The sequence below is a fragment of the Sturnira hondurensis genome, unplaced genomic scaffold (assembly GCF_014824575.4).
Source record: "Sturnira hondurensis isolate 20B ecotype Veracruz unplaced genomic scaffold, ASM1482457v3 Scaffold0006437, whole genome shotgun sequence".
In the NCBI taxonomy this organism is placed as follows: Eukaryota; Metazoa; Chordata; class Mammalia; order Chiroptera; family Phyllostomidae; genus Sturnira; species Sturnira hondurensis.
This window is the reverse complement of record NW_028079068.1, coordinates 4,726,348-4,748,295: the sequence shown is the minus strand read 5'-3', so window position 1 is coordinate 4,748,295 and position 21,948 is coordinate 4,726,348. Positions and strand designations below refer to the sequence as shown.

The following is a 21,948-nucleotide window of genomic DNA, read 5'->3' as shown; positions in this document are numbered from 1 at the left end:
CTGTAGGAAGGACCAGAGCTTTTCAGGGAGAATGGAGAGGATAGCTGGAAGGGACTCTGGAAAAGTCTAGATGCCAGTGTCATTTCAGGGGTCCCTGGAGCACAGAGTCAGTGGTCTTTCTGCCTGGAGTGGTGCTCACATGCTCCTCTCAGAGGCTTTTTACCAAACCAAACCAAACAGAAGGCTTCCTTTGGCTGGGCTGCAAGGGGGAGATGGGAGGCAGGGAAGAAGCTGACACGAAGTTCAGAGACAGGGCCTTTGCTCAGGTGGGATGCGGACCTCTGTGGCTTACAGGCCAGGGGCAGCAGTTGGCCTTTCTCAGGAAGGACATGGGGGTTTGGGGCAAGGAAGAAAAGAAAAAGAAAGAAAAACCCTCAACGTTCTGTAAGTGGGGGTCCTCGCGGCACTGCCTTGATCTGAGATCTGCTGAGCAGAGTCCCGGGCAGTGAAACCCAAGTTCTCCTGAATTCACGGAATGTAAGGAATGGTGTTCCAAGGTCTACAGCTATACCGGTTGGAAATAATCCCCAGGCTAACATTAAAGTGGCTGGTAAAAAAAAAAAAAAATCCAGAAAACCAGTTCTTCTTGACTTCTAAGGTCCCCTTGGAAATTCTCTTGCTCTTCTAGGATGGGCTGTGATGACTTATCTCTTTAAATGCATGTTAAAGACTCTTGTGCTTACTACATTCGGACCTTATTTTTGTGCTGATTTTGAAACTCACAATGAACGATGACACATGTGTGAGGTTTTGGTGGCAAATATTAAACAGACCAGATAATCACAAATGGCTGTGGAAATCAACATTGTGGTGAACCCCCCGAGCCACTTCACATTCCTTGGTGAGGTAATCTGAGATAACAAAAGATTTCCACTGAAGCCCAATAACTCCATCATGACATATTTATTCCACCATTAGTAAACATTTGTTCAATAAAATTAGGTAAAGGGAAGGACACAGTCAGGCCAGTAGTTCTTCAGATCTCTGTCTGCTTCTCAGATGAAGAAAACATTCTCCAGAGGACAAGGCTTATGAAATGGGAGACAAATACCACTTACATGAGGTGTTGAGAGTAGTCAAGCTCTTAGAAACAGAACATGGAACGGTAGTTGCTGGGGAGTCGGGGGAGACAGGGAAGAGGGGAGTTACTGTTCCATAGAGGCCATTCATCCGGGATGAAGAAGTTCTAGAGATTTGTCACAGGACGATGTGCATATAAGCGACACCACTGTGTGCTTACAAATGGTTCAATGGTGGATTTACGTTGTGTGTGTGTGCACGCGCACGTGTGCGTGTTTCCTACAGTAAAAAGAATGAGACATGAAAATGGGTCAGGAAAGTAAGGGGTGCTGTGTAAAGTCATCGAACGAGCATTTGATTTCAGATCAGTTCACCCGCGGAAATACCTTCTGGTGGATTTGCCGCTTATGCGATTCTCTTTCAGTGAGATTCAAGGTGAGGCGAGAGAGCGATGAAAGTTTCGGCACATGGATGTTTTTCGATGTCTCTTTTGAGTGCCATCAGAGGTGACCATGAGGATGCCAACTCTAGAGGAAACTTGCAGAATTTCTAGATCCTCGAATTTCCCAGCAATATAGAAACGGCAGAATTGGTTCCCTAAGTCACAGGCAAGTTTCCACTACAAATATCACACCCGAAATTATTCTGTTTGTGAGTGAATATGACAACCTATGTCTTGGTTCATGATCGTGTTATGTACAGAGTAGCATTCGGAAGGCAAAATGGAAGATTCTATTTCTGTCCAGGCTTCTACCTTGGTGTTCATCGGGCAGAGAGGTGGGTTTGGGGGTGGTGGTTGTGAGCATGACATTTGACTTTGCATGTCAATGAAGTCATTGTTATAAAACTTTTTGTGGGTAAACGATTAATTTGTAGTCAGACTAAAATAGTGTTTTAGAGTCTCTAGTCACTGAAATTGAAATTTTCATTTGTCTTTTAAAAAAGCCATGCCTTTCTTGTTTCTGTTTTTCCCCCATCATGAATTGCCACCTAAATGTGCGCTTTGATTTATGAATACAAAAATGCCTTTCATTTTTCATTATAGGGTGAGTGAACCATGATTGCTGTCCCTGGTCTGGGAACCTTCCCCGCCATTCACGGATCTCCCCGCGTTGGGAGCAGCCGTGCAAAGCAGGGCATGGGGACCAGGGACCACAGGGTGGGTCTTTCTAGCTGGTGACTGAAGGCTCTCAGACCCCTCTGGTGGGGTGGAGTCCCAGGGTGGGATGCAGGGCTGGCCGTCAGAGTGTTTATGGTCCAGCATCTAGGGACTGAGGCCTCTGCTGACCCCCTCCCCGCTCCCCAGCAAGGACAAGTAGTACAAACAGTGAAGGCAGATTGCAAGGCTAAGTCTGCCTGTTAGGCAATCCCAGCTGTGTCTCCACCTTGACCTTTGTTCTAGCCCGACAGTGATGCCCAAAGGAGACTGAAAGACAGTGAGCTCAGAGCATGGATGCAGGCCCGCAGATGCCAGCCACCGGCCACTTGCAGCAGCTTTAAGAAACGATTGCGAAGATAATCAGAATCGGGCCCCGAGAGAGAGTGCAGAGGCGTGAACTAACACTCGAAAAAAAGAGGGAGACCCCACAGTGACCATTAAAAAGAACAGGTAACATTAGAAAGAAAAAAGCTGAGCGAAAAAGCATAGGTTGGCCTGTGGTTGAGGGAGGTACATGAGCAGTTTGATCAGGGGATAAATGAGTGTGTGTGACGAATCTGCTAAGCCTGAGGACATCAGGAGGCAAGGCTGTGTTTTCCTAGTATTCCAAGGTTTCTCCAAGAAGATGCCGCAGCTAGTGCTGCTGAGCCAAGCTCACTTGTTCAAAGATTTTAAAGAAGTCCAGGCCAGCTTTTGCCGCCATCCAGTGACCGTTGTTAAACACCTGTTTCAAAACGAAGGTTAGCCCAGTGAATCCTCACTCATTCAAAGATCACACTACGGTGACATTTGCCTCCCGAATTAGGGTGTAAACCTAGCAGAAGCCAGAGAGATCTCTGAGCTAGTGAGGAATCTTTTAAAAATGTTCTTTATCATTACCCACGGACATTTTTTTTCATTGCTGTTAGAAAGAAGAGAAGAGAGAGAGAGAGAAACATTGATGCGAGAGCGAAGCATCAACGGGTTGCCTCCCAGGTGCACCTGCACCAGGGATCGAACCCATAACCTTTCGGTTACAGGATGACCCTCCAACCAACCGAGCCACACTGGCCAGAGCAGTGAGGAGTCTTTAGACTCTAATGAGGAGTCATTAGAACTCAGGCACTTCACTCCTAGCAGAGGTAGGTCTTCATCTATTAACTCTTATTTAGCACGGAACAGAAAGCAAAGGGCAAAGGGCAAAAAGCAAAGGGCAAGAAAAGCACACTCTTGCAGCCTGATACCGAAGAAGGCGGCAGAAAAACCCACCCCCGGGACAGAATTAGCAAAGCCTGGGAACGTCCAGGGTTGCTACAAACGGTCCGACAGACCTCTCAGGTCTGGGGACCCTCCTTGTAATACCTCACAGGGTATTACATCATCACAATCATTAGTTCAGTGATTGTGGAAATCTCAGAAGCCCAAGAGCCTTAGAAAGTATCTTATCCAGCTCCTTCATTTCGGTGTCTCGCAGACACCAAACAAAAGCTTAAGGCATTTCTTAACGCGTAGTTTCAAACACACCGAGTCACTATCGCTAAAATGAAAAATTGGTATGTGAAAGGGTAAACATCTGTCATCTGAAAATCATTTTTATTGGGAGCACATAATTCCCTGATGATGCTAGGTGGTTTGAGCATCACGACAGAGGGCAAGGCTCTTGCTGCCTGCTCTGTGTGAGGACAACCCTGTCTGCATTAGCCCGGCTTCTCCGTTCGAAAGACCGGGCCTGCCTGAGTGTAGTGAAGCGGCCTTCACATAGGAAGACACAAGACATAGGGGTTGTACAGTCACCAACGTCCGACCTGACTCTTCTCAGTGACCTTTAGAAAAGTTGAGGAGTAAGTCCTGGGCTAACAATGTATTTGCTTGGCTGCAGCTCTGGCTTCTGTGTATCTTACTACCGAACCTTCAGAAAGATGTTCATTCGACCCAGCACCCTGACTTCTCAGGACCAAAGAAATCTGTCCCTGGTCTTTCCACTGGGCTCTACGATATCTCCTCTAGCTCTGTCCTCCTTGCGTGTTTGTGACAGCCACTCAGGGTCAAAGTGTGTATCTGAGGCTCTGCATATCACCGGACAAACCGTTCGGCCTCTGGGGACATCCGGAGTGACCACTCCAGCCCTTTGTTCCAGCCCAGGTCATAGTATGACATGAGTCAGGCAGCTGCAGCGGGTAAAGAGCTTGGGGCCTCGCTGTTTGATCTCTGCTGCTCTGAGGTGGAGGCGTGTTTTAAGGCCGGCCTCTGTAAATGGAGTGGAGAATGAAGAATTTCTGGATTACAGCCTGTGCTGGGCCCTGCTGGGCAGTCCTGCTGTGGGCGGGTCACTCAGGGAGACAGTCTGGAGCCTGAGGACCGCACCAGGTCTTGCCTCAGGGCCTGGAAAAGGCTGAGGAGGGACTGGGCCCAGATGTCCTTCTGATGCCCTTGGGACAGGGCTGTGCGGTAGGCTGCGTAGGCCAGGGTGAGAGCTGTCCTTTCAAAGTCCTCTTTCTTGAGGACACCAGGGTGGCTGGAGAGGCTGGCGCTCAGCCGGCGGATGTCTGGGATGCGCTTGGGGATCACGCCATTGCAGACGGCGCGGAAGTCCGAGGCCTTCCGCAAGGAGGCAAGCTCCTCGTCCTTGATGGAGATCTCCAGGTCCGGGCTGATCTCAAGTTCAGCTAGCAGGAACTGGTGAGAAACACGAGAGGCGGAAACACATGAAGTATTTGAGCATTGTTGAGGACATCATCACTGTTTTCAGTATTACCTGCATTTGCCTGGGGAGGCCGAGGCGGAAAGAGCTTCAGAACCCAAGGGACCTGGGGTCCAGGTGCGCCATTGCCACCAACTGTGTGACCTTGGAGGAGCTACTGATTTCTCTGAGCCTCATTTCCCTCCTCTGTGAAATGGTTAGTAACAAAATACTTTACTGGTCTATTGTGAGATGTAAATAAGACAAATACGGATGCTGTCCAACATTGTCCCTGGTACAAAGCCACTATTTAATGCCAACTTATTATGTCTAGTGTCCCAGATTAACCCATTCTTCCCTTTCTCCCTCCCAGCCACCAAGGATCTTCAAAAGCACGAACTGACTATTGCAGATAATTTTAAATTAGAAGCTGGGGATGGAAGAACACAGAGAACTGTGCTAGGACTTAGGCTCACCTGTTCTTTAAGAGTCAGGTGGGGTCTGCCCTGTGCATGCCCTGCTCAGCCAGGCTCCCCTCAGGAACCTAGCAAATCCTCTTAGATTTGGGATTCTAACTCTTATCTCTGTTTCCAGCTTTCCCCAGTTCCCATCTGTCTCCATCCTACTATTCTCTTTCCAAATCAGATCTGTCCATATGACCCCCACGTTCAAGGCTTGGGGAAGGCCGTGCATTTTCCAGCTTGTTCCCTGTGGTAGGACTTGAAACCTCCCCCCAGGCTGCACTGCTTGGCTGCAGCAGGCTGTCTCTCTGAGCTGGGTAGTTCTGGCACGTGGAGGACGTCAAGGCAGGAGGGCAGTGAGGAGATTCGGGCCCAGAGAGACACGGGGCTTCTGCAAGGTCACAGAGCTGGTGGCCAGGGGCAGAACCAGAACTAACACTCTGACCTTGAACCTGGAATTTTACCATGGAACCGAATGAAGCAGCCCTGGGAAACTGACCCGTGGTTGGAGAAGTGGGGTCTGCGTGGCGAAGGCGTGAGAGGCAGAGGGAGGCAGCCCTTGGGGTGGCCCCAGAGAGCCAGAACCTAGGCTGTCACGGTAGGTGATTACTGGAGACAGGGCTTCACTCAGACGCCCAGCGTGGCATTGCCTGGATCCTGTGACGAGTCCTGCTTTACAGTGTTTGATTGAGACCATGGCCCACTCTGCTGCTGGGGCACTGGGGCGGGGCCAAACCTAGATCTAACTTCGCCTCCATCACCTCTTAAAGCCATCATCCCTGGTTACGGCACGTGGGGAAGGAGAGGAGAGATGAGGAACCCCTCACTTGGGACGGCTAGGGTGTGTTGGCCTCCATAGGGGTCTAGGATGGTCCCCCGACACTCATTTTCAGGGGCTCTGATCATCTCTCCAAAAACCAGAAAAGTTGCAATGCCTTTGGGATGGTGTGGCCACTGGCACCTCTGCCTACCTCATAGAGCAATTCTACTTCCTCCAGGGAGTTCTGCAGGACAGGGTTCAAGGGCATGGAGGAGGCCCTCTTCGGTCGATGGGCTGCAGGGAAGAGCACAGCTGCAAGAAACAAGAGAATGAGCTCCGGGGGCTGCACGCACTTGGCCTCCCCTCCTGTGACCTTGAGGTCAGCCAGCCAGGCTTCAAGGTGACAATTTGAAGCTGGGGGGGTCACAAAACAGGGGAGATGACGGACAACTCTGGTGTCCCAGGGAGCTCCCAGGCGTGGCAGATGGTACCATTTCAGACCAGTGATTTCAAACCTGGCTCATCCCAGAAAACTCTGAAAACTATGTAGTGTACAGGGGTGGGCAGAAGTAGATTTGCAGTGTTCGTGTGGAAGAAGCCATGCAGGTCATGATGATTGCAATAGCTCGGTTCACTCTGTGTTTCAAGCACCCACAACTGGAAGCCTACTTGTGCCCCGCCCCATATGTCAAGGGCACTCATGTTACAATAAAACAGAAGTCAGCAGACAACAAACCCCTCCAAATTCAACAAACGCGTTCCCGAGTAATACTGTTCTCTAACAGCAATGCACATTTTAGCACTTCATCCGTATGAAGTGCTGGTTTAGATGCAATGGCAGCCCTTTTAAGCAGAGGGTGAGACTTCTGGCTATTCCCCAGCCCTCTCAAATTTGGCTGCCAAGAATAGGAACACAGGTGAAGAGGAAGAGAGTTGCCCAGACTCTGACACGTGGTCCTGGCTGGGTAGCTCATCTGGTTGGAGCGTCATCCAAACAGCAAAAGGCTGTGGGTTTGAAGCTCGCTCGGCAGGGGCAAGGAAGGGAGGCAGCAGATGGATGTCTGTCTCTCTCTCTCTCCGTCCCTCCCTTCTGCCTTCCCTGTCTCTTTCTCCTCTCCGTTTCTCTCTAAAATCAATAAACATACCCTCAGGTGAAGATTAAAACAGAAAGATTCTGACACGTGGCTGTAGGTATGTGGCACCAGGCTCAGGGTTTCCCGCAAGGGCCAACAGACTCAGCAATGCATTTGGGACAGTCAGTGACTTGCTAATGCTGTTTCTTGTGGTTGCATTTAGAAACAGTAGCTGAAGGAAGATGGATGGGCCGCTACGGGCAGAGAAGGTAGCGAGAATTAGGACCTTACTGAGGACTAGCGAAGGAGAATGCAGAATGCTACCAGGTAAGGGAATAATCATTATAAATTGCAGCTTTCCGGGGTCCTATCAGGCTGGGAGCAGACAGCACCCCCCCCCCCCATGGCCCCTGTGTACACCTGGGCGCTGTGCAGACAGGATCTGCAAGCCGGCTGTCAGCGGGTAGAGAAAGGCGCAGCTTCTTGCATGTAAGAGAATTGTCAGATAGTAAAGCGTAAGTCGGATTCCCTTAATCTTAGATGGCCATTCTGTAGTATGCTGCCTTTCAAAATAACCCTTCAGGTCCTGACTGGGCTTGAACCTCCAGCACAGCAATTAAAAGCAAAACGTAAAGAACTGTATAGAATGGTTTGGGTGAAGTCTCAAGTTACAGGAGATGCTTTCAAACGTGGAAATAGGAAAGCAAGGTTCTCTATGTGGCTTGGTATTTGGGCCCAGAAGCAGAATGGACACATTCTACCATTTGAGGAATTTAGGTCTTGGAAGTACTTAAAAGAAATCGTATCTTTAAAAAAAAACAAAACAGAAAAATGTACAGCTTCTTTAAGACACTGCATCGTGATTTCCCAGGAAACAGGGTAACTAACTATAAAAAAAATCCGAGGCTTCGAGGTGAATAGCGAGCGCCCCCTGAAGCTGTGCCAAACACGACTTGCATGACCAGGCCCAACAGCTCTGCTTCTTCATGACGGTGTCCTGGGGCCATCAAGAAAGGGCCCCGGGATGTCCGCTGTACTGTGTTAAAGAAGGCAGGGAACTGCATAAGCATTTTAGAAAAAAAATTGAGTCGAAGTGATAAAAATGACACATCTTCGATAGAAAGACATTTCCTGAAAAGCTCCGTGGTAGGGATCTCCCGCTTCCTGGAAAACCGCTTGGGTGGGGCATGGCTGGAATATTGCTTTTCGGTCCTCATCTATTCTCTGTACCGCAGGTCCCTCTGCGGTTAGCATAAATATGGCCTTAGGTTTCCGCGCCCCCAGCAGATCCTGGCAGGCTTCCCGGCCTTGCGAGGGGGCCGTGGGCGGGGACACCGTTGCTGGCCAACCAGATCCACGCATGAGGGAGGCCCTGACCAGAGGGGACCTCCGCTTCCCCAGACCACTGTGGGGAAGGAGCCAGTCACCCCCAGGGCGACATTTTGTAGCCTAGCATTTTAACAGAATTGGTTCTTTTTGCCAGAAAAGTGCCCATTCCCCACAGAACCAGAGAGTTGGGGGCTCCGCCTCTGTCCACTCATTGCCTCTGCCCATCGTTTTAAGTGGCACTCAGGAGAGGGAGGCGTGTCCTCCTCAACCACACTGGACGCCCCAGGGGCTTTAAAAACACGCCGAGGCCTGTGTCCCGGCTCCGGATGTTTGGGTTTGACCGAACTAGACGACAACGGGGCCAGGAAGGTTTCAGAAGCTTCCCAGGCGTTTCCAATGGCAGCCACGGCCGAGCAGCAGAGGATGCTGCCCCCGCTGCCCCACCGCGCTCAGGTTAGCCCAGTGGGCCTCACCCACGAGGGCACATTACAACCACCTGGAAGTTTTTAAAAACCTGAATGCCGAACGCCACCTCCCAGGCCAGTTCATGGGCATCTCTGGGGTGGACGTAGGCATCGGGACTTTTCATGGCTCCCAGGTGATTGTAATGGGCAGGCAGGGTTGGTAACCACTGGGCTGCCCAGAGCCACGGCCAAGGATGTGGCGGCAAAATGCAGAGCGCACTCCCCTCTGAGGCCTTACAGGGCCACCCGAAGAGACCAAGGCAAACCAGTAAAGACACTGGAGGCACTAGAAGAGGGTGGTACCTGGGTCCTGCCTTCTCCTCGCTGGGAGACAGCACGAGGACCAGAACTGGTCCGAGACTAAGATGTGGGTCCCTCTCATGAAAGGGTAGGTGGACCCTCTTCTTGGGACAGGATCTCAGAGCAACTTCTTTCATTCTTCTTCCAGCATTTATCTCTTATGGTGGAGTTAAAGGTATGGGTTCCCTTAAAATAGTCACACTCTGGCAGGTGAACGGGGCTGGCGGGACTTTCTGCTGCCCGTAGCCCCGACTCTATGGCGGCTGCCTCTGGGGGGAGGTACTCACGGGCTCCCCGGCACTTCCTTCGTTGTTCCTTCCCCTGGGAACGGGGACCCTCCAACGTGCTCACCCTAGGGGCACCCCTAGTTCTCCGAGGTGAGAAGAAAATAGTTCCTGATTCAAAACTGAGTTCTAATCATGGAAACCTTTTTTTTTTCTAATAGCCTTTGTTCTCACAGTTTTAAAAATAATAGCAGTTGGGGAAGATGGTTAGAAATAGCTTCAGCCTCTAGAGGAGCCAGGGCATGGATAGCTGCTTCAGAGAGTGTGTGGGGACCACAGGAGGCTGAAAGACGGTCCCTCCCCTCCCCTCCCCCACCCAGTGCCTCTGCCTTCTGCAAGTACCACCTCCCCTCCCATCGTCCCTCCTGTTGCCATGTGGGCTTCGACTGCGTGTGTCGGGCAGGGGCTTCTCTGCCCTCTTGGGCTTCAGAGATGCGGCCAGCTCTGGGCTCGCTCCTGATGAATGGGACGGGGATGAGGTCCCCTCCCCTGGAGATGCTGCAGGCTGTGTCTGCTCCACATCCGAACAGTCGGCCACAAAGTTCACCATACAGTCACCCCAAATGTTTTTGCCCACAAAGGTGAAGTCAGGACCCTGCCAGAAGTGTGAATGGCGGAAGCAGGGCCGACCAGCCCCGAGAGGCCTGCATGCCAAGCTTGAAACTTGGCTCCTCCCACTCGGTGAGAACAACAACCCTGTCCCCCCAGGAAGACTTTCCCCGGGGAGCCCATCACCCGCTGTTGCTCCTTCGCTGTCCTTGTGGTTTGGGGTCGTCCCATATGGCTCAGGTCCTGCTGGCTCTCGCCAGCTCCTGGTAGGGAAGCGGGTTTCATGCTTCCTGTCCCTGACCTTGGTGTCTGCTGAAGCCGGGCCCTGAGTGCAGGCTCAATAGCTGTGCTTTAGCATGATTTTGAAAACATCAGCTATTTAAAAAGGCAACAACAGAACAGGACATCCCTGGGGACTCTTCCACTCATGCTTTGCTGGGTTTTCTTCCTCTCCCTTCCGTTCCATCTCCCAAATTTATGGAGGTCATTTTAAGTTCAGCTCCCTGCTCCCAGCAGCCATGGAGAGCACAGTATTTGTAGGCGGAGAGGAGGGAGGCGCATGTGCCCCACCCCCACTGACTGTCCTTGGCAAGGACCCCTTCCCTGAGGGAGGAGAGAGACGGGAGTGGGCTGGGGAGACCAGGGACTGGCAGAAGCACCCTGAGCCCACCCAGGCACCGCCCGAGCATTAAGCCTCTGGCAAGAAGATTGATTGCTGGGACAGTTTTGTCGAAATTGCTGACTTTGTGTACTTTTTTTGGTGTAAAGCTGGGCTGATTTTTTTTCCTTCCCACTCAGTGCTCCACACCCAGCCCACTCTCCAGCTCTTTCTACAGGATGGGACTGTCCACGAGGGCCACTCAGTGGCCCCAGGGGACACCGGAGATTCACACATCTCCCCGCCCCCCCCCACCCCGTATGCTGGGCTGCTGCACGGGCCGGCCTGGATTGGGGAACTGTGATCCCCTCTCTCTTCCACCAGGCCCTGGACGGACAGATGAGCCTTGGGCAGAAATGGGCTGTTTGCGATTCCTTGGACAGAGCAGCGCAGAACAAATGATTCACTGGCTAAAGGTTGTGCCACACGCACTGAGTTAGCCCCGAAATTGAACCCAGACCTGCAGGAATAATGTGTCCCAGCATGTTCTGCCCATGTCCTCTGCTGAAAGCCACATTTGGACCTCAGGCTGAAGTTGTGAAAATGTGGAGCTCAGATGTGATGACGGCTCACGAGCCCACTGTGAGCCCGCCAACGTGTTTGTGCTTCCCCAGTGGACCTTGTGGGGTAACTATTCACACCCCGTTTTAGACACAGAGAAACCTGGAGCTCAGGAAACTTGTCCTGGGCCGTCCAGTGTGCTTGTGATGGGGCTGAGGTTAAAACCCAAATTTCATGGGCCCCAGAACCCAATCTCGCCAATGAGGCGAGCAGCGCTGTCTTTTCATAGGCACGTCTGCCCCAAGACTGGGTGTCCTCAGTTCTCAGTTACTACGGGAAGGATGATGTTAATTGGGAATGAGTGAATGAATAAATATGGCATAAATTATATTTAAATAAACCTGTCATGTGGATTTATCATGTGATATGATCACCTGACATCAAGTGCAGCCCGTCTCCTTACCTGTTCCACACCTGAATGTGGCTGGTGGCAAACACAACCTTGGTCGCACTGAAATTCAGATGGTATTTTCACACAGGCCCTTCTATACTGCCCGACCATTTCCCTTCCTTCCCGATTCCTCTCTCTCTGTTTTGCCCTGAAATAGACAATGAGCTCGCCCCTTCTTCTTTAACCAGTCACCCGCCCCTTGTGCAGGTACGGACGTCTGTCCCAGCGTGCCCTCTCCCGTCCAGACCCAACCCTTGCACGGGCGTGAAGTCCCCGAGAAAAATGCCGCCCACCTCTCCACCTTTCCCTCCTACACGGTTACTGTACCCCTCTCTGCCGGATCTTTTGCATTAACATGAAAACGTGTTACTTCTTCTATTTAAAAAAAAAAACAAAACAATCCCCCTCATTGGCTGTTGTTCCTCCTCCCAGCCCTTTCAGGTTGCAGAGTTCTGGCCTCATCTGGGGCTGCCTCTTCCCTCCTAGACACATTCATTTCCCTGCTGACTTTCAGCTTTTTATTTCTGGGTCAGACTTTTGTACACGTGTATCCAACTGCCCATGGGAATCGCCTTTTAGACATGTAACAGTTATCTCTCCTGATTCCCAGCCCAATCTCAGCCCCCAAAACACATCCACGCACACACACATCCACACACACACACACACAGACCCATGTACACATATGTGCCCACAGGCACACGTCTCCTGCTTTATCATCTCCTGTCTCCCCATCTCTCCCAGTTGCTCGGGCCCAAAACCTGGGAGTCACCCTTGACTGTTTTTTTTTTGCATCCCACATCCCACTGATCCGCATGTCTTGTTGGGTCCACCTTCAAAGCAGATCTGGAATCTGGCTACTCCTGGCCACATCCCTGCCGGCTCCCTGGTCCATACCTGGAACCCCTCTCCTAATGGTGCCTCTGCTTCCGTCCTTGGCTCCTGCCTTCATTCTGTTCTTAACACAGCAACTGAAGTGATTCTGAGCGAACACAGGTTGGTCCTGTTACTCCCCTGCCCAGAGCCCTCAATGGCTTCCCATCTCATTCAGAGGAAAGGCCAAAATTCTTCAAATGGCCACCAGGTGCTACCTGACCTGAGTCCTGGCTATGTCTGAACTCACCTGCTCCTCTCCCCTGACTCATGTCACCCCAGCCACAGGCCTTCTCACTGTCCCTCGAGTGTCCCAGGCATCTTCTGCCACTGGCCTTTGCACTTCCGTTCCTTCTGCCTTTAGTTTTTAGTCACCTCCTCAAGGAGGCCCTCCCTGACTACTGTATTTAAAATTATAATACTTGCTTTGGCTGGTGTGACTCAGTGGATTGAGTGACAGCCTGCAGACAGAAAGGTCACCGGTTCAATTCCTGGTCAGGGCACAAGCCTGTGTTGCACGCCAGGGCCCCTGCTGGGGGCACGCAAGAGGTAACTGGCTGATGTTTCTCTCCCTCTCGTTTTCCCTCCCTTTCCCTCTCTATAAAAATAAATAAATAAATAAAATCTTTAAAAAAGGAAAAAATTACAATCCTCGATACCCTTTAACCTGTCCCTCTGTTACTGCCGTCCAACAAACCAGACGTTTTCTTTCTGTACGTGTCTGCAGTCTGTTTCCCTTCACTAGAATGTCAGCACCACGAAGGCAAGGGGTGTTGTCCTTTGTGGTCACTGTATTCCCAGGGCCTAGCACCCTGCTCATGACTGTTTGTTGAATGAATAAATGATTCTGTAGAAACAGATTAGCTACGTTTGTCACCACACTCCACCCTTTTCAAACAGAGTGTGTCACTTAATCTTTCTCTATCAGGGCACTTTTAGAACTTATTTGCAGTTACAGGTCCCAGCTAATGATCAGAAAGTAGAGGTCTCCTATGCCCTGCCTTTATCTCTAAGGAGTCCCTATTCTGGCTTGGGAGAAGCTACTTAAATTTTTTTCTAATTTATTGATTTTAGAGAGAGAGGGGGCAGAGAAACACTGATTTGTTGTTCCACTTATCTATGCCCTCATTGGTTGCTTCTCCTATGTACCCTGACTGGGACTGGAACCCACCACCCTGGCGTATCAGGACAAAACTCCAACCAACTGACCTACCCCACCAGGGCTTGGGAGAAGCTACTTTTAATGCTCTCATCAAGGCTAGCACCTGTCTCCCCAGCGCCTGAGCCCATCCAAGAAAGCTCAGACGTACAGGCAGAAACCTCCCTAACTGAAGGAGCTGTTTTCACTTTGAGCCTGGCCTTTCTCTGACTTTTTATGGTCTGGGATAGAAATCGCCTCTTCTTCCCTCCCACCGCCTGGTAGGTTCCCTATAACAGAGCAGTGTTAAGGCCAAGCGCCCCTTCTACTGCCATTCACCCAGTGTTTGTACCAAAGAGCTTACTGAACAGGACTCTGACTGCCGGCCTTTTCAGGCCGAAAATATGACTGTATTTTTAATGAATCAGTTGCAGCAACTCTATGGAAAAGGCAGTGGGTGTGGAAAGGAAATGCTGTGGTTTATAAAAGATCTTTTGCCAGGCCCTACTGATGTTACTGACTCTTGCTCCTGGGCCAGCCCTTTAGAAACCCAGTGCTATTCCGAGCGAGCCAGGATCCCGGCCCGGGTGCCGGGGTCCAACAGGAGTGCTCCTGGAAGGGTTTCTGTGAGTCAGCTCCCTTTGGCCAGACACCCCACCACCCAGGGGGGCCTGGGCTGCTGGGAGCGGTGGGGAAGGGCGAAGGACAGCGAGACTCTGAGGCTATATAGGCCTGGGGTGGGTGGGGGGCGTCGAAACCCAGCTCTGACCTTGCCGCCGAGTGATCTGGGGCAAGTTCGCTTGTTGCCTCACTCCAGTGTTCTCACCTGTGCGTGGGCAGAACGGCATCTGCTCCTGGAGTGACCGGGGAGTGACCGAGGTGTGCCCAATACCACTAACCTCAGGCCGTCAGTCCCTCCTCAACACTGACGGCAGGCCCTTCCCTTCCTCATCCACTGAAAAGTCGCACGACACTAAATGGACCCCCGAAAACGACCTAAATCCCCCCCATACCTGCAGGGCTTCCCTTCCCTATAAAACTGCTTTGAAAAGACATCATGTATATGTATTTCATAAAAACAGATATTTACATAGTGATTAAGGCATTGATTTCTTTTTTTTTAAAAAAGGCTCCTTCCCTCCAGGCCCTGGGGGCCTTGCTGTGGCAGGAGCTGGGTGGGCTGGGACGGGAGCCAGGTGTGTCCAGTCCCCCGGGCTGGCCCCGCTGACCACAGGTGAGTCACTCCATCAAGGGAGTGGGGCCGGAGCAGCGAATCTGGCCTGCGGAAAGCTGCCTCCTGGGGCCGAATCCTAGAGAGCGCGTCTTACCGAGGCTGCCCGGTAGGAACAGTGGTGCCCTGACGGCAGGGCGTATTCCGTTTGGGTTTATTCCTACATTTCCACTCATGGGTGCGCGGCGGGGGGGGGGGGGGGGGGGGGGGGGGGGGGGGGGGGGGGGNGGGGCGGGGGACGGGGGTTGGCGGGGCCGGAAGCCGGGTGGTAGTGAGGGGATGCGGCGGGGGTGCAGAGGAGCAGGCTGTTTTAGGGGGCGGCACCCCTGAGATTGTTTCCAGAGGGAATGTTCCCACGTGAGGCCCGCACGTGGGGTGGGGACGGGGTAAGGATGGAGGTGAAGGGGACGGGAAGGACACCTGGAAAAATTGTTTTTACTTGGGTGTGACCCCCCCCATTCCGTCTTTGAAAAAAGGTGTCAACTGTGTATTCCTTTTAGAGTGAGAAAAAATGCGTGAAACATGATCAGCTACAGGGAGAATTTTGATGGCGGTTGCGGGGCCTCAGTAGCATTTGTTGACCAAATAGCGATGAGAACAGCTAATCCAGCGCTTATCAGAGGCGGCGCTGCAGCCTCTGGTTCAGCTGCGCAGCCGCAGTGTCTGCAAAGATTGTTAGTTGTTACCGGGGAGCAGAGCTGCCCCAGCGAGGACCGGGTGGGGCCAGGATGTGGCTGGAGAAATATCTGTTGAGGATCTTAAGCTTTATTTATTTATTTATTTATTTATCTATCTTTAGAGGGGAAGGAGAGAGGGGGAGAAACATCAATGTATGGTTGCCTTTTGTGCGTCCCCTGCTGGGAGCTGGCCTGCAACCCAGGCATGTGCCCTGACTGGGAATCGAACCGCCATCCTCTGGTTCACAGGCCTGTGCTCAATCCACTGAGCTAAGCCAGCCAGGGCCCAAGCTTTCTTGAACATACGCATATACACAGCGTTTCATCGTTTACAAAGCTTTTTACTGATGTTTCTGAATGGAACCCTCACAGCGACACAGAGAAGTGAAGTTTTGGTCCTGTTAACAAGTTACCTGTTAGTGAGCTGAAGCTCAGACACTTGCCAGGGATCACCCAGCCCTTTCGAGGCCAGAACTCAGATCTCCGAGCTCCTGGAGGCCTGGCCCACGATGAGTTTATCATGTGTACCAGCCTTGTTACCAATCAAATCACCTCCATTGGTTTTCTCACAGCTGTCGGAGCTGTGTGTTGAAAGAGTGACTTTAACACTTTTTTTTTACAGGTGAATTAAATAAAACCCCCAGTGCCATACGGGGTAAGTGGGAGAACCTGGCTTTAGTGTTTCTTTGCTCTCTGCTTCCAAGGGTCGCCCCCAGGGTTTGTGCCCACCGGGAGCAGGGAGGGTGGGTGAGTCATGGTTTTACCAGAATAGAGGAAAAGGCTACATTAATTATCGGCTCCAGGGCAACTACGGCTTCACTGCTCAGCTCAGAGAACTGGCAAGTCCTCAATCTCAGGCTGAAAACAGGTGGAATAAAACCCCAAGTAAGTGCCGTGCCCTACGCCCCTCCCCACCCATGTCACATCCATCCACTCTGTTCCCACATGGTCACTCCTTCCTTCCCCAACACTTTGCTTGGGGATCGGAGGTCCCTCCTGCTGCCGCCACTGTGCCAGTCTCCAGCCTGGTTTGGACTCTAGAAACCCCTATGCGCCCGACCTCTTTTTCCATTTCTTTCTGGGAGAGAGACCTCCGCTGACTTTAGGGGGTGGGAGGAAAGATTTCAGTTCAGATCAGCGAACACTGGCCAGCACGCAGGGCCCCTCAGTGCCTGACCGTGCAAAACTTGAACTGGCGGGAGGTGCTGCCACGGCCTGGGGCAGAGAGAAAAGACGGCATGCTGGCTGTGGGGAGCTATGGCCGCAGGAAGGGGAGTTGGCCCAGGGGATCACTTTGGTGCCGGGGCTCCTTCCTTTATCGGGGAGGACTGGGGGCCTGTGGGGGCAGCAGGCAGGTAGGCATGAGGATGCTGAAGAATTATCCTTCCTCTCCTGCCACTGGGCCAGCTCTGCCTGGCTGGGAAGATGTGCCAACGGCGGAGCAGCCTCCCCAGGTAGCCCCTAGGCACCCACAGTCCCATTGTATCAGCATCAGGCCTGGCCACGCCCAGCCCAGCCCAGCTGCAGCCCAGGGGCAGCTCGAGGGAGCCTGTCCACCAAGACGACTTCTCCCTGGCACGTCAGAGAGGGATGCTCAAGTCCCCTCAGCTGCGTGGGTTGTTTCCCCCACCATCTCCCCCTCACCTTCTAACACCTTCTCACACCTTCTCACACGTCCACAAGCAGAAAGCAATTGCCCTAGGAGGGCGTGGGGCTTCCATTCCCCCCCCTTTCATGCCACCCTTCCCCCCAATTCTTCATTGTATTTAAAAAAAGAATGACGAGCATCAGACCCATAAAGAAAGAGCAACTCACCCCTGCTCCACCTGTGGGGCACAGTGGCCTGAGCATCGTAACACAGCAGCAGGAGCAGCAGGGGCTTCCAACACATCCTTTCCTCCAGGAAGGTGAGGCGTGCCCTCCAACCTGCGGGGCCCAGCAGCTACAGGTGAGCCCGAACCGGTCCCCCCAGGGAGACAGACGTACAGTTCTTAGCACCCTTCCCTTTTCAGAAGAGCGGATGCCCTCTCCCTCCTCAGAAGGTAGAGGCAGAGACGGCCTCCTGGGGGACGGGAGTGGGGACCTCTCTGATTCCTACTCTCGCTGGGATTGGGGGACTGGGCTGCCACAGAGAGACTGTTTTTGAGCACATCTGGAGTGACTCACGGGGCATGTGATCTCCTTGGCAGTGGGGTGGATAAATATAAATTCTGTACTTGAGTTCCATGTGTTGGATGCACCCACTGGAATTTTTCTTTAACAAACAGACTCGTGGAACTTGTTAGAGAGCCCGGCAAAGAGCTGGCTGCTGTCCCCATCCACACACACATACCAGAGCCAGGGCGAGGGCTGCAGGAAGAGCTGGGAGGCTGGTCTCGCAGACGCCGGGGCTGACGGAGCCCGGAGTTGCCTTCAGGACAGCAAACTCTTTGTCGCGTCTGGACTGAGTGTACGTCCTTCCCTGGAGTTAGACCTGGTGATGTGCGTGCCTGCAGCCAGTGCTAGGGCCTTCCCCGGGGTCTGCAGGGCTGGGGCATCGGCAGGTGGTCAGGAGCAGATGTGGGGAGGGGCCGTCCTGCACAGGTATAGCACATGCAGGCGGTGATCCAGGGCCCCAGAGGTGAAACCTTCCCCCACTCACATTCATGGCACCCTGCTTTCTGGTCAGGGTCTAGGCCTGGGAGCAAGCCACTTTGAGTTTCCTAAGCGAAATCATAGTCCTTTTCTGTGATAATTGGTTTGGTATTTAATCAGTGAATTAATTATTTTTTATTGAGATATAATTGACATATACCCGTGTGCAAGGTTCAGGTGCACAGTGTGCGGATTTGATGCACGTGTATGTTTGCAACGAGGCCCTCCGTGCAGTCTTAGCTGACACCTCTATTGTGTCACAGAATTCTCGTTTCTTTTTTGTGGTAACAGCATGTAATATCCACGATCATTTTCAAAGCACTGGTATAGATACCTTGACTTTGGCCCGTAGCACTTCTTTACCTTTTCTGACATTATAGACATGCAATTCTACAATTTGAAGGACAATTAAAGGTGGTGAGACTTGGCCCTGGCTAGTGTGGCTCAGTCGGTTGAGCATCGTCCTGCAAACCAAAAGGTTATGGGTTCGATTTCCGGTCAGGGCATATATGCCTGGTTCGGTTCCCAGGCGGGACGTAACCGAGGCAACCAATCCATGATTCTTTCCCTCTCTTTCTCCCTTCATTCCCTTCTTTCTAGAATCAATAAAAGAAAAAAAAAAGATGGTGAACCTGGTGGGTTTCCAACCTGTGGAGGTGGTACCCAGCATTAATAGACCACTCCTCATTATCTGTTAGAAGTTGCTTGAAAAAAAATGCAACTATGAGATTTGAAAACCAATGATGTCACTAATATTAAGAATAGCGAGTGGCTGTTGATTTTTCCTGGCACACTGCTCAGTGCTCTGCTTGTGTTAATTGATTTGATACTTACACGAAGCTATGAGATCAGTGTGGAACAGCACTCTTCAGTGGAAGTATAATGTGAGTCACACGTTATAATTTAAAATTTTAAACTAATGAACAAATTCCTAGCAGTCATGTTTAAAAAAAAGTAAAACACAACAGGTAAGTTTATCTGTAATAACTCATTTTATTTAACCCAATATATCCAAAGTATTACTTCTCCAGGCAATCAGTATAAGTATTAATGAGATATTTTCTATTCTTTTTTTTTTATACTAAGTCTTTGAAATCCAGTGTGTGTTTCACCCGACAGCGCAGCTCGTCTTTCCTCCCAGCCACCTTTCACGGGCTCAATAGCTACGTGTGGCCAGTGGCCACCTCTGTGCTGGGCAGTGCAGGCTGCAAAGTGAGAGGACAGGCTGACAGGGGTGTCCAACCTGCGACCCGCAGGCCACATGCGGCCCAGGATGCCCGTGAATGAGGCCCAACACAAAATTGTAAACTTACTTAAAACATTATGTGATGTTTTTGTGATTATGTGTCGCAATGTATTTAATGTGTGGCCCAAGATGACTCTTCTTCTTCCAGTGGGGCCCAGAGATGCCAAAAGCTTGGACACCCCTCCAAGCCAGACTGCCAGTCTCCTATCCGGCTCAACCCCTGACTAGCCGTGGGGTCATGGCTGAATTTGTTAATCTCTCCCGCTTTTTAAAAAATTCTCACTGGAGGATACATTCACTGATTTTAGAGAGAGGAAGTGGGAAGGAGGGAGGGAGGTGGGGTGGAGAAAGAGAGAGAAGGAAATATCTATGTGAGAGAGAAACATCAGGGCTCAAACCTGCAACCGAGGTGCATGCCCTGACTGGGAATTAACCCCCAACCGTTTTGCAACATGGGATTTTGCTCCAAGCAACGGAGCCACCTGGCCAGGGCTCCTTAGTCTCTTTTTGCCTTGCTTTTCCTCATCTATTGAATGGGGATTATAAGTTTCCTTTTCACAAGGTTGCTGTGAGGAATCAATGAATGTAACATATAAAGTGCTGAGAACTGTATCTGGCACATCCATGGGTGCTACCTACACAGGAATAGATCGGCTCAGAGGGGTTAAGCAACATGCCCAAGGTCACCCAGCTAGTAGGTAACGGAGCTGGGATTGTAACCTAGGTCGGAGTGATTCTGTGGGCTGCATGCTGGCCTGCTCCCCTGGCCTGCCTCGAAGCTGATAAATCAGTTCTGGAAGGGCGGGGGAGCCCTGATTTGTAGCATTGGCCAATTTTCCTGGCAAATATATTCCCACGATGGCTGATTTCAAGCTACTGACGGTTTAATGAATGGCTTGCAAAATCTCTGAATTTAGTAACAATCGGCTCTCTGGAAGGGCAGCTGAGCTAGTTCAGCACACCACTCTCCTTACTCACACGGTCAGTCCTACGGGCTCCGACCTCTCCCCTGCCTCTGCTGTATTCTCTTTTTGTGTGTCCTTCTTTAAAAAATTATCTTTAGTCCTTACTAAAGATAATTGAGCTCCTGCCTGTGAACCAAAGGGTTGCTGGTTTGATTCCCAGTCAGGACACAAGCCTGGGTTGTGGGCCAGGTCCCCAGTAGGGGTTGTCTAAGAGGCAACCACACATTGATGTTTCTCTTCTTCTTTCTCTCTCCTGTCCCCTCTAAAAATAAATAAATAAAATCTTTAAAAAGTTATCTTCAAGCATTTTTTACTTTAATGTTTTTATTTATCTTTCCCAGTTTTATTGAGATATAACTGACATATAACATAGGTGTACAACATAATCATGTGATGTGCGTATATATTGTGAAATGATTACTACAATAGGTTTAGTTAACATCCATCACCTTGCATAGTTGCCCATTATTTTCTTGTAATGAGAACTTTTCAGTTCTACTCCCTTAGCAACTTTCAAATATACAATACGGTGTTATTCACTGCAGTCACCACGCTCTGCATTGAATCCACAGTGGTTCTTTACCTTATAACCGGAAGTTTGTATCTTTCGACCACCTTTCCCCATCTCCCCATCTCCTGCCCCTGGCAACTACCAATCTGTTCTGTTTCCCGGAGTTTGTTTTTTTCGGGGATTCTGCGTGTAGGTGAGGTCATAACATACTTGTTTTTCTCTGGCTGATTTATTTCACTTAGCATAACGTCTTCCAGGTCCATCCATGCTGTTGCTAACAGCAACATTTCCTTCTTTTTTATGGCTGAATAATACTCCAGCGTAGGTATATGTGTGTGTGTACATATTTATCACATTTTCTTTACCCACTCACCCATTGCTGGACCCGTCGGCTATTTCCGCAGCTTGACTATTGCAAATAATGCTGTGAGAATCACGGGCGCACAGATGTCTCCTCAGGACAGTGGTTCGATGCCTCTGGATATATACCCAGAAGTGGAATTGCTGGATCTAACTTTTTGAGGGACCCTCATACTGTTTTTCACAGTGGCTGCACCAATATACATTCCCACCAGCAGGGCACGAGGGTTTCCTCTTCTCCACATTCTTGCCAACACTCGTCTCTTGTCATTTTGGTGATAATTATTCCAACAGCTGTGAGGCGGTATCTCATGGTGGTTTTGGTGTGCACTTCCCTGATGACTAGTGGTGTTGAGCATCTTTTCATGAACCTGTTGGCCATTTGTACATCTTCCTTGGAAAAATGTCTGTTCAGTTGCCCTGCCCATTTTTAAATCAGATTGTTTGTATTTCTGCTATCGGGTCATATGAGCGCTGTATACATTTCGGATATGAATTTCTTATCAGGTACAATTGGCAAGGATTCTCTCCCATTCTGTAGGTTGCCTTTTCATTTTATTGCCTGTGCTGTGCAGTGTGCTACCTTTTTGAATCTGCAAGGATTTCCCAGAGGACCTAGCATGTGACTGGGTAATTTCCCTGTCG

At 50.8% G+C, this 21,948-nt stretch overlaps 1 protein-coding gene across 1 annotated transcript; it reads right to left on the bottom strand.

Moving 5' to 3' along the window:
- Nucleotides 1–3,265: 3,265 nt before the first annotated feature.
- Nucleotides 3,266–17,714, bottom strand: FAM180A (family with sequence similarity 180 member A). The gene is made up of 3 exons (XM_037049133.1): nucleotides 17,403–17,714; nucleotides 6,271–6,371; nucleotides 3,266–4,834 (listed from the first exon to the last, which is right to left on the bottom strand). Exons 1-3 carry the CDS (start codon nucleotides 17,476–17,478, stop codon nucleotides 4,490–4,492), a joined length of 522 nt encoding a protein of 173 aa, XP_036905028.1. The 5' UTR covers nucleotides 17,479–17,714; the 3' UTR covers nucleotides 3,266–4,489.
- Nucleotides 17,715–21,948: the final 4,234 nt, after the last annotated feature.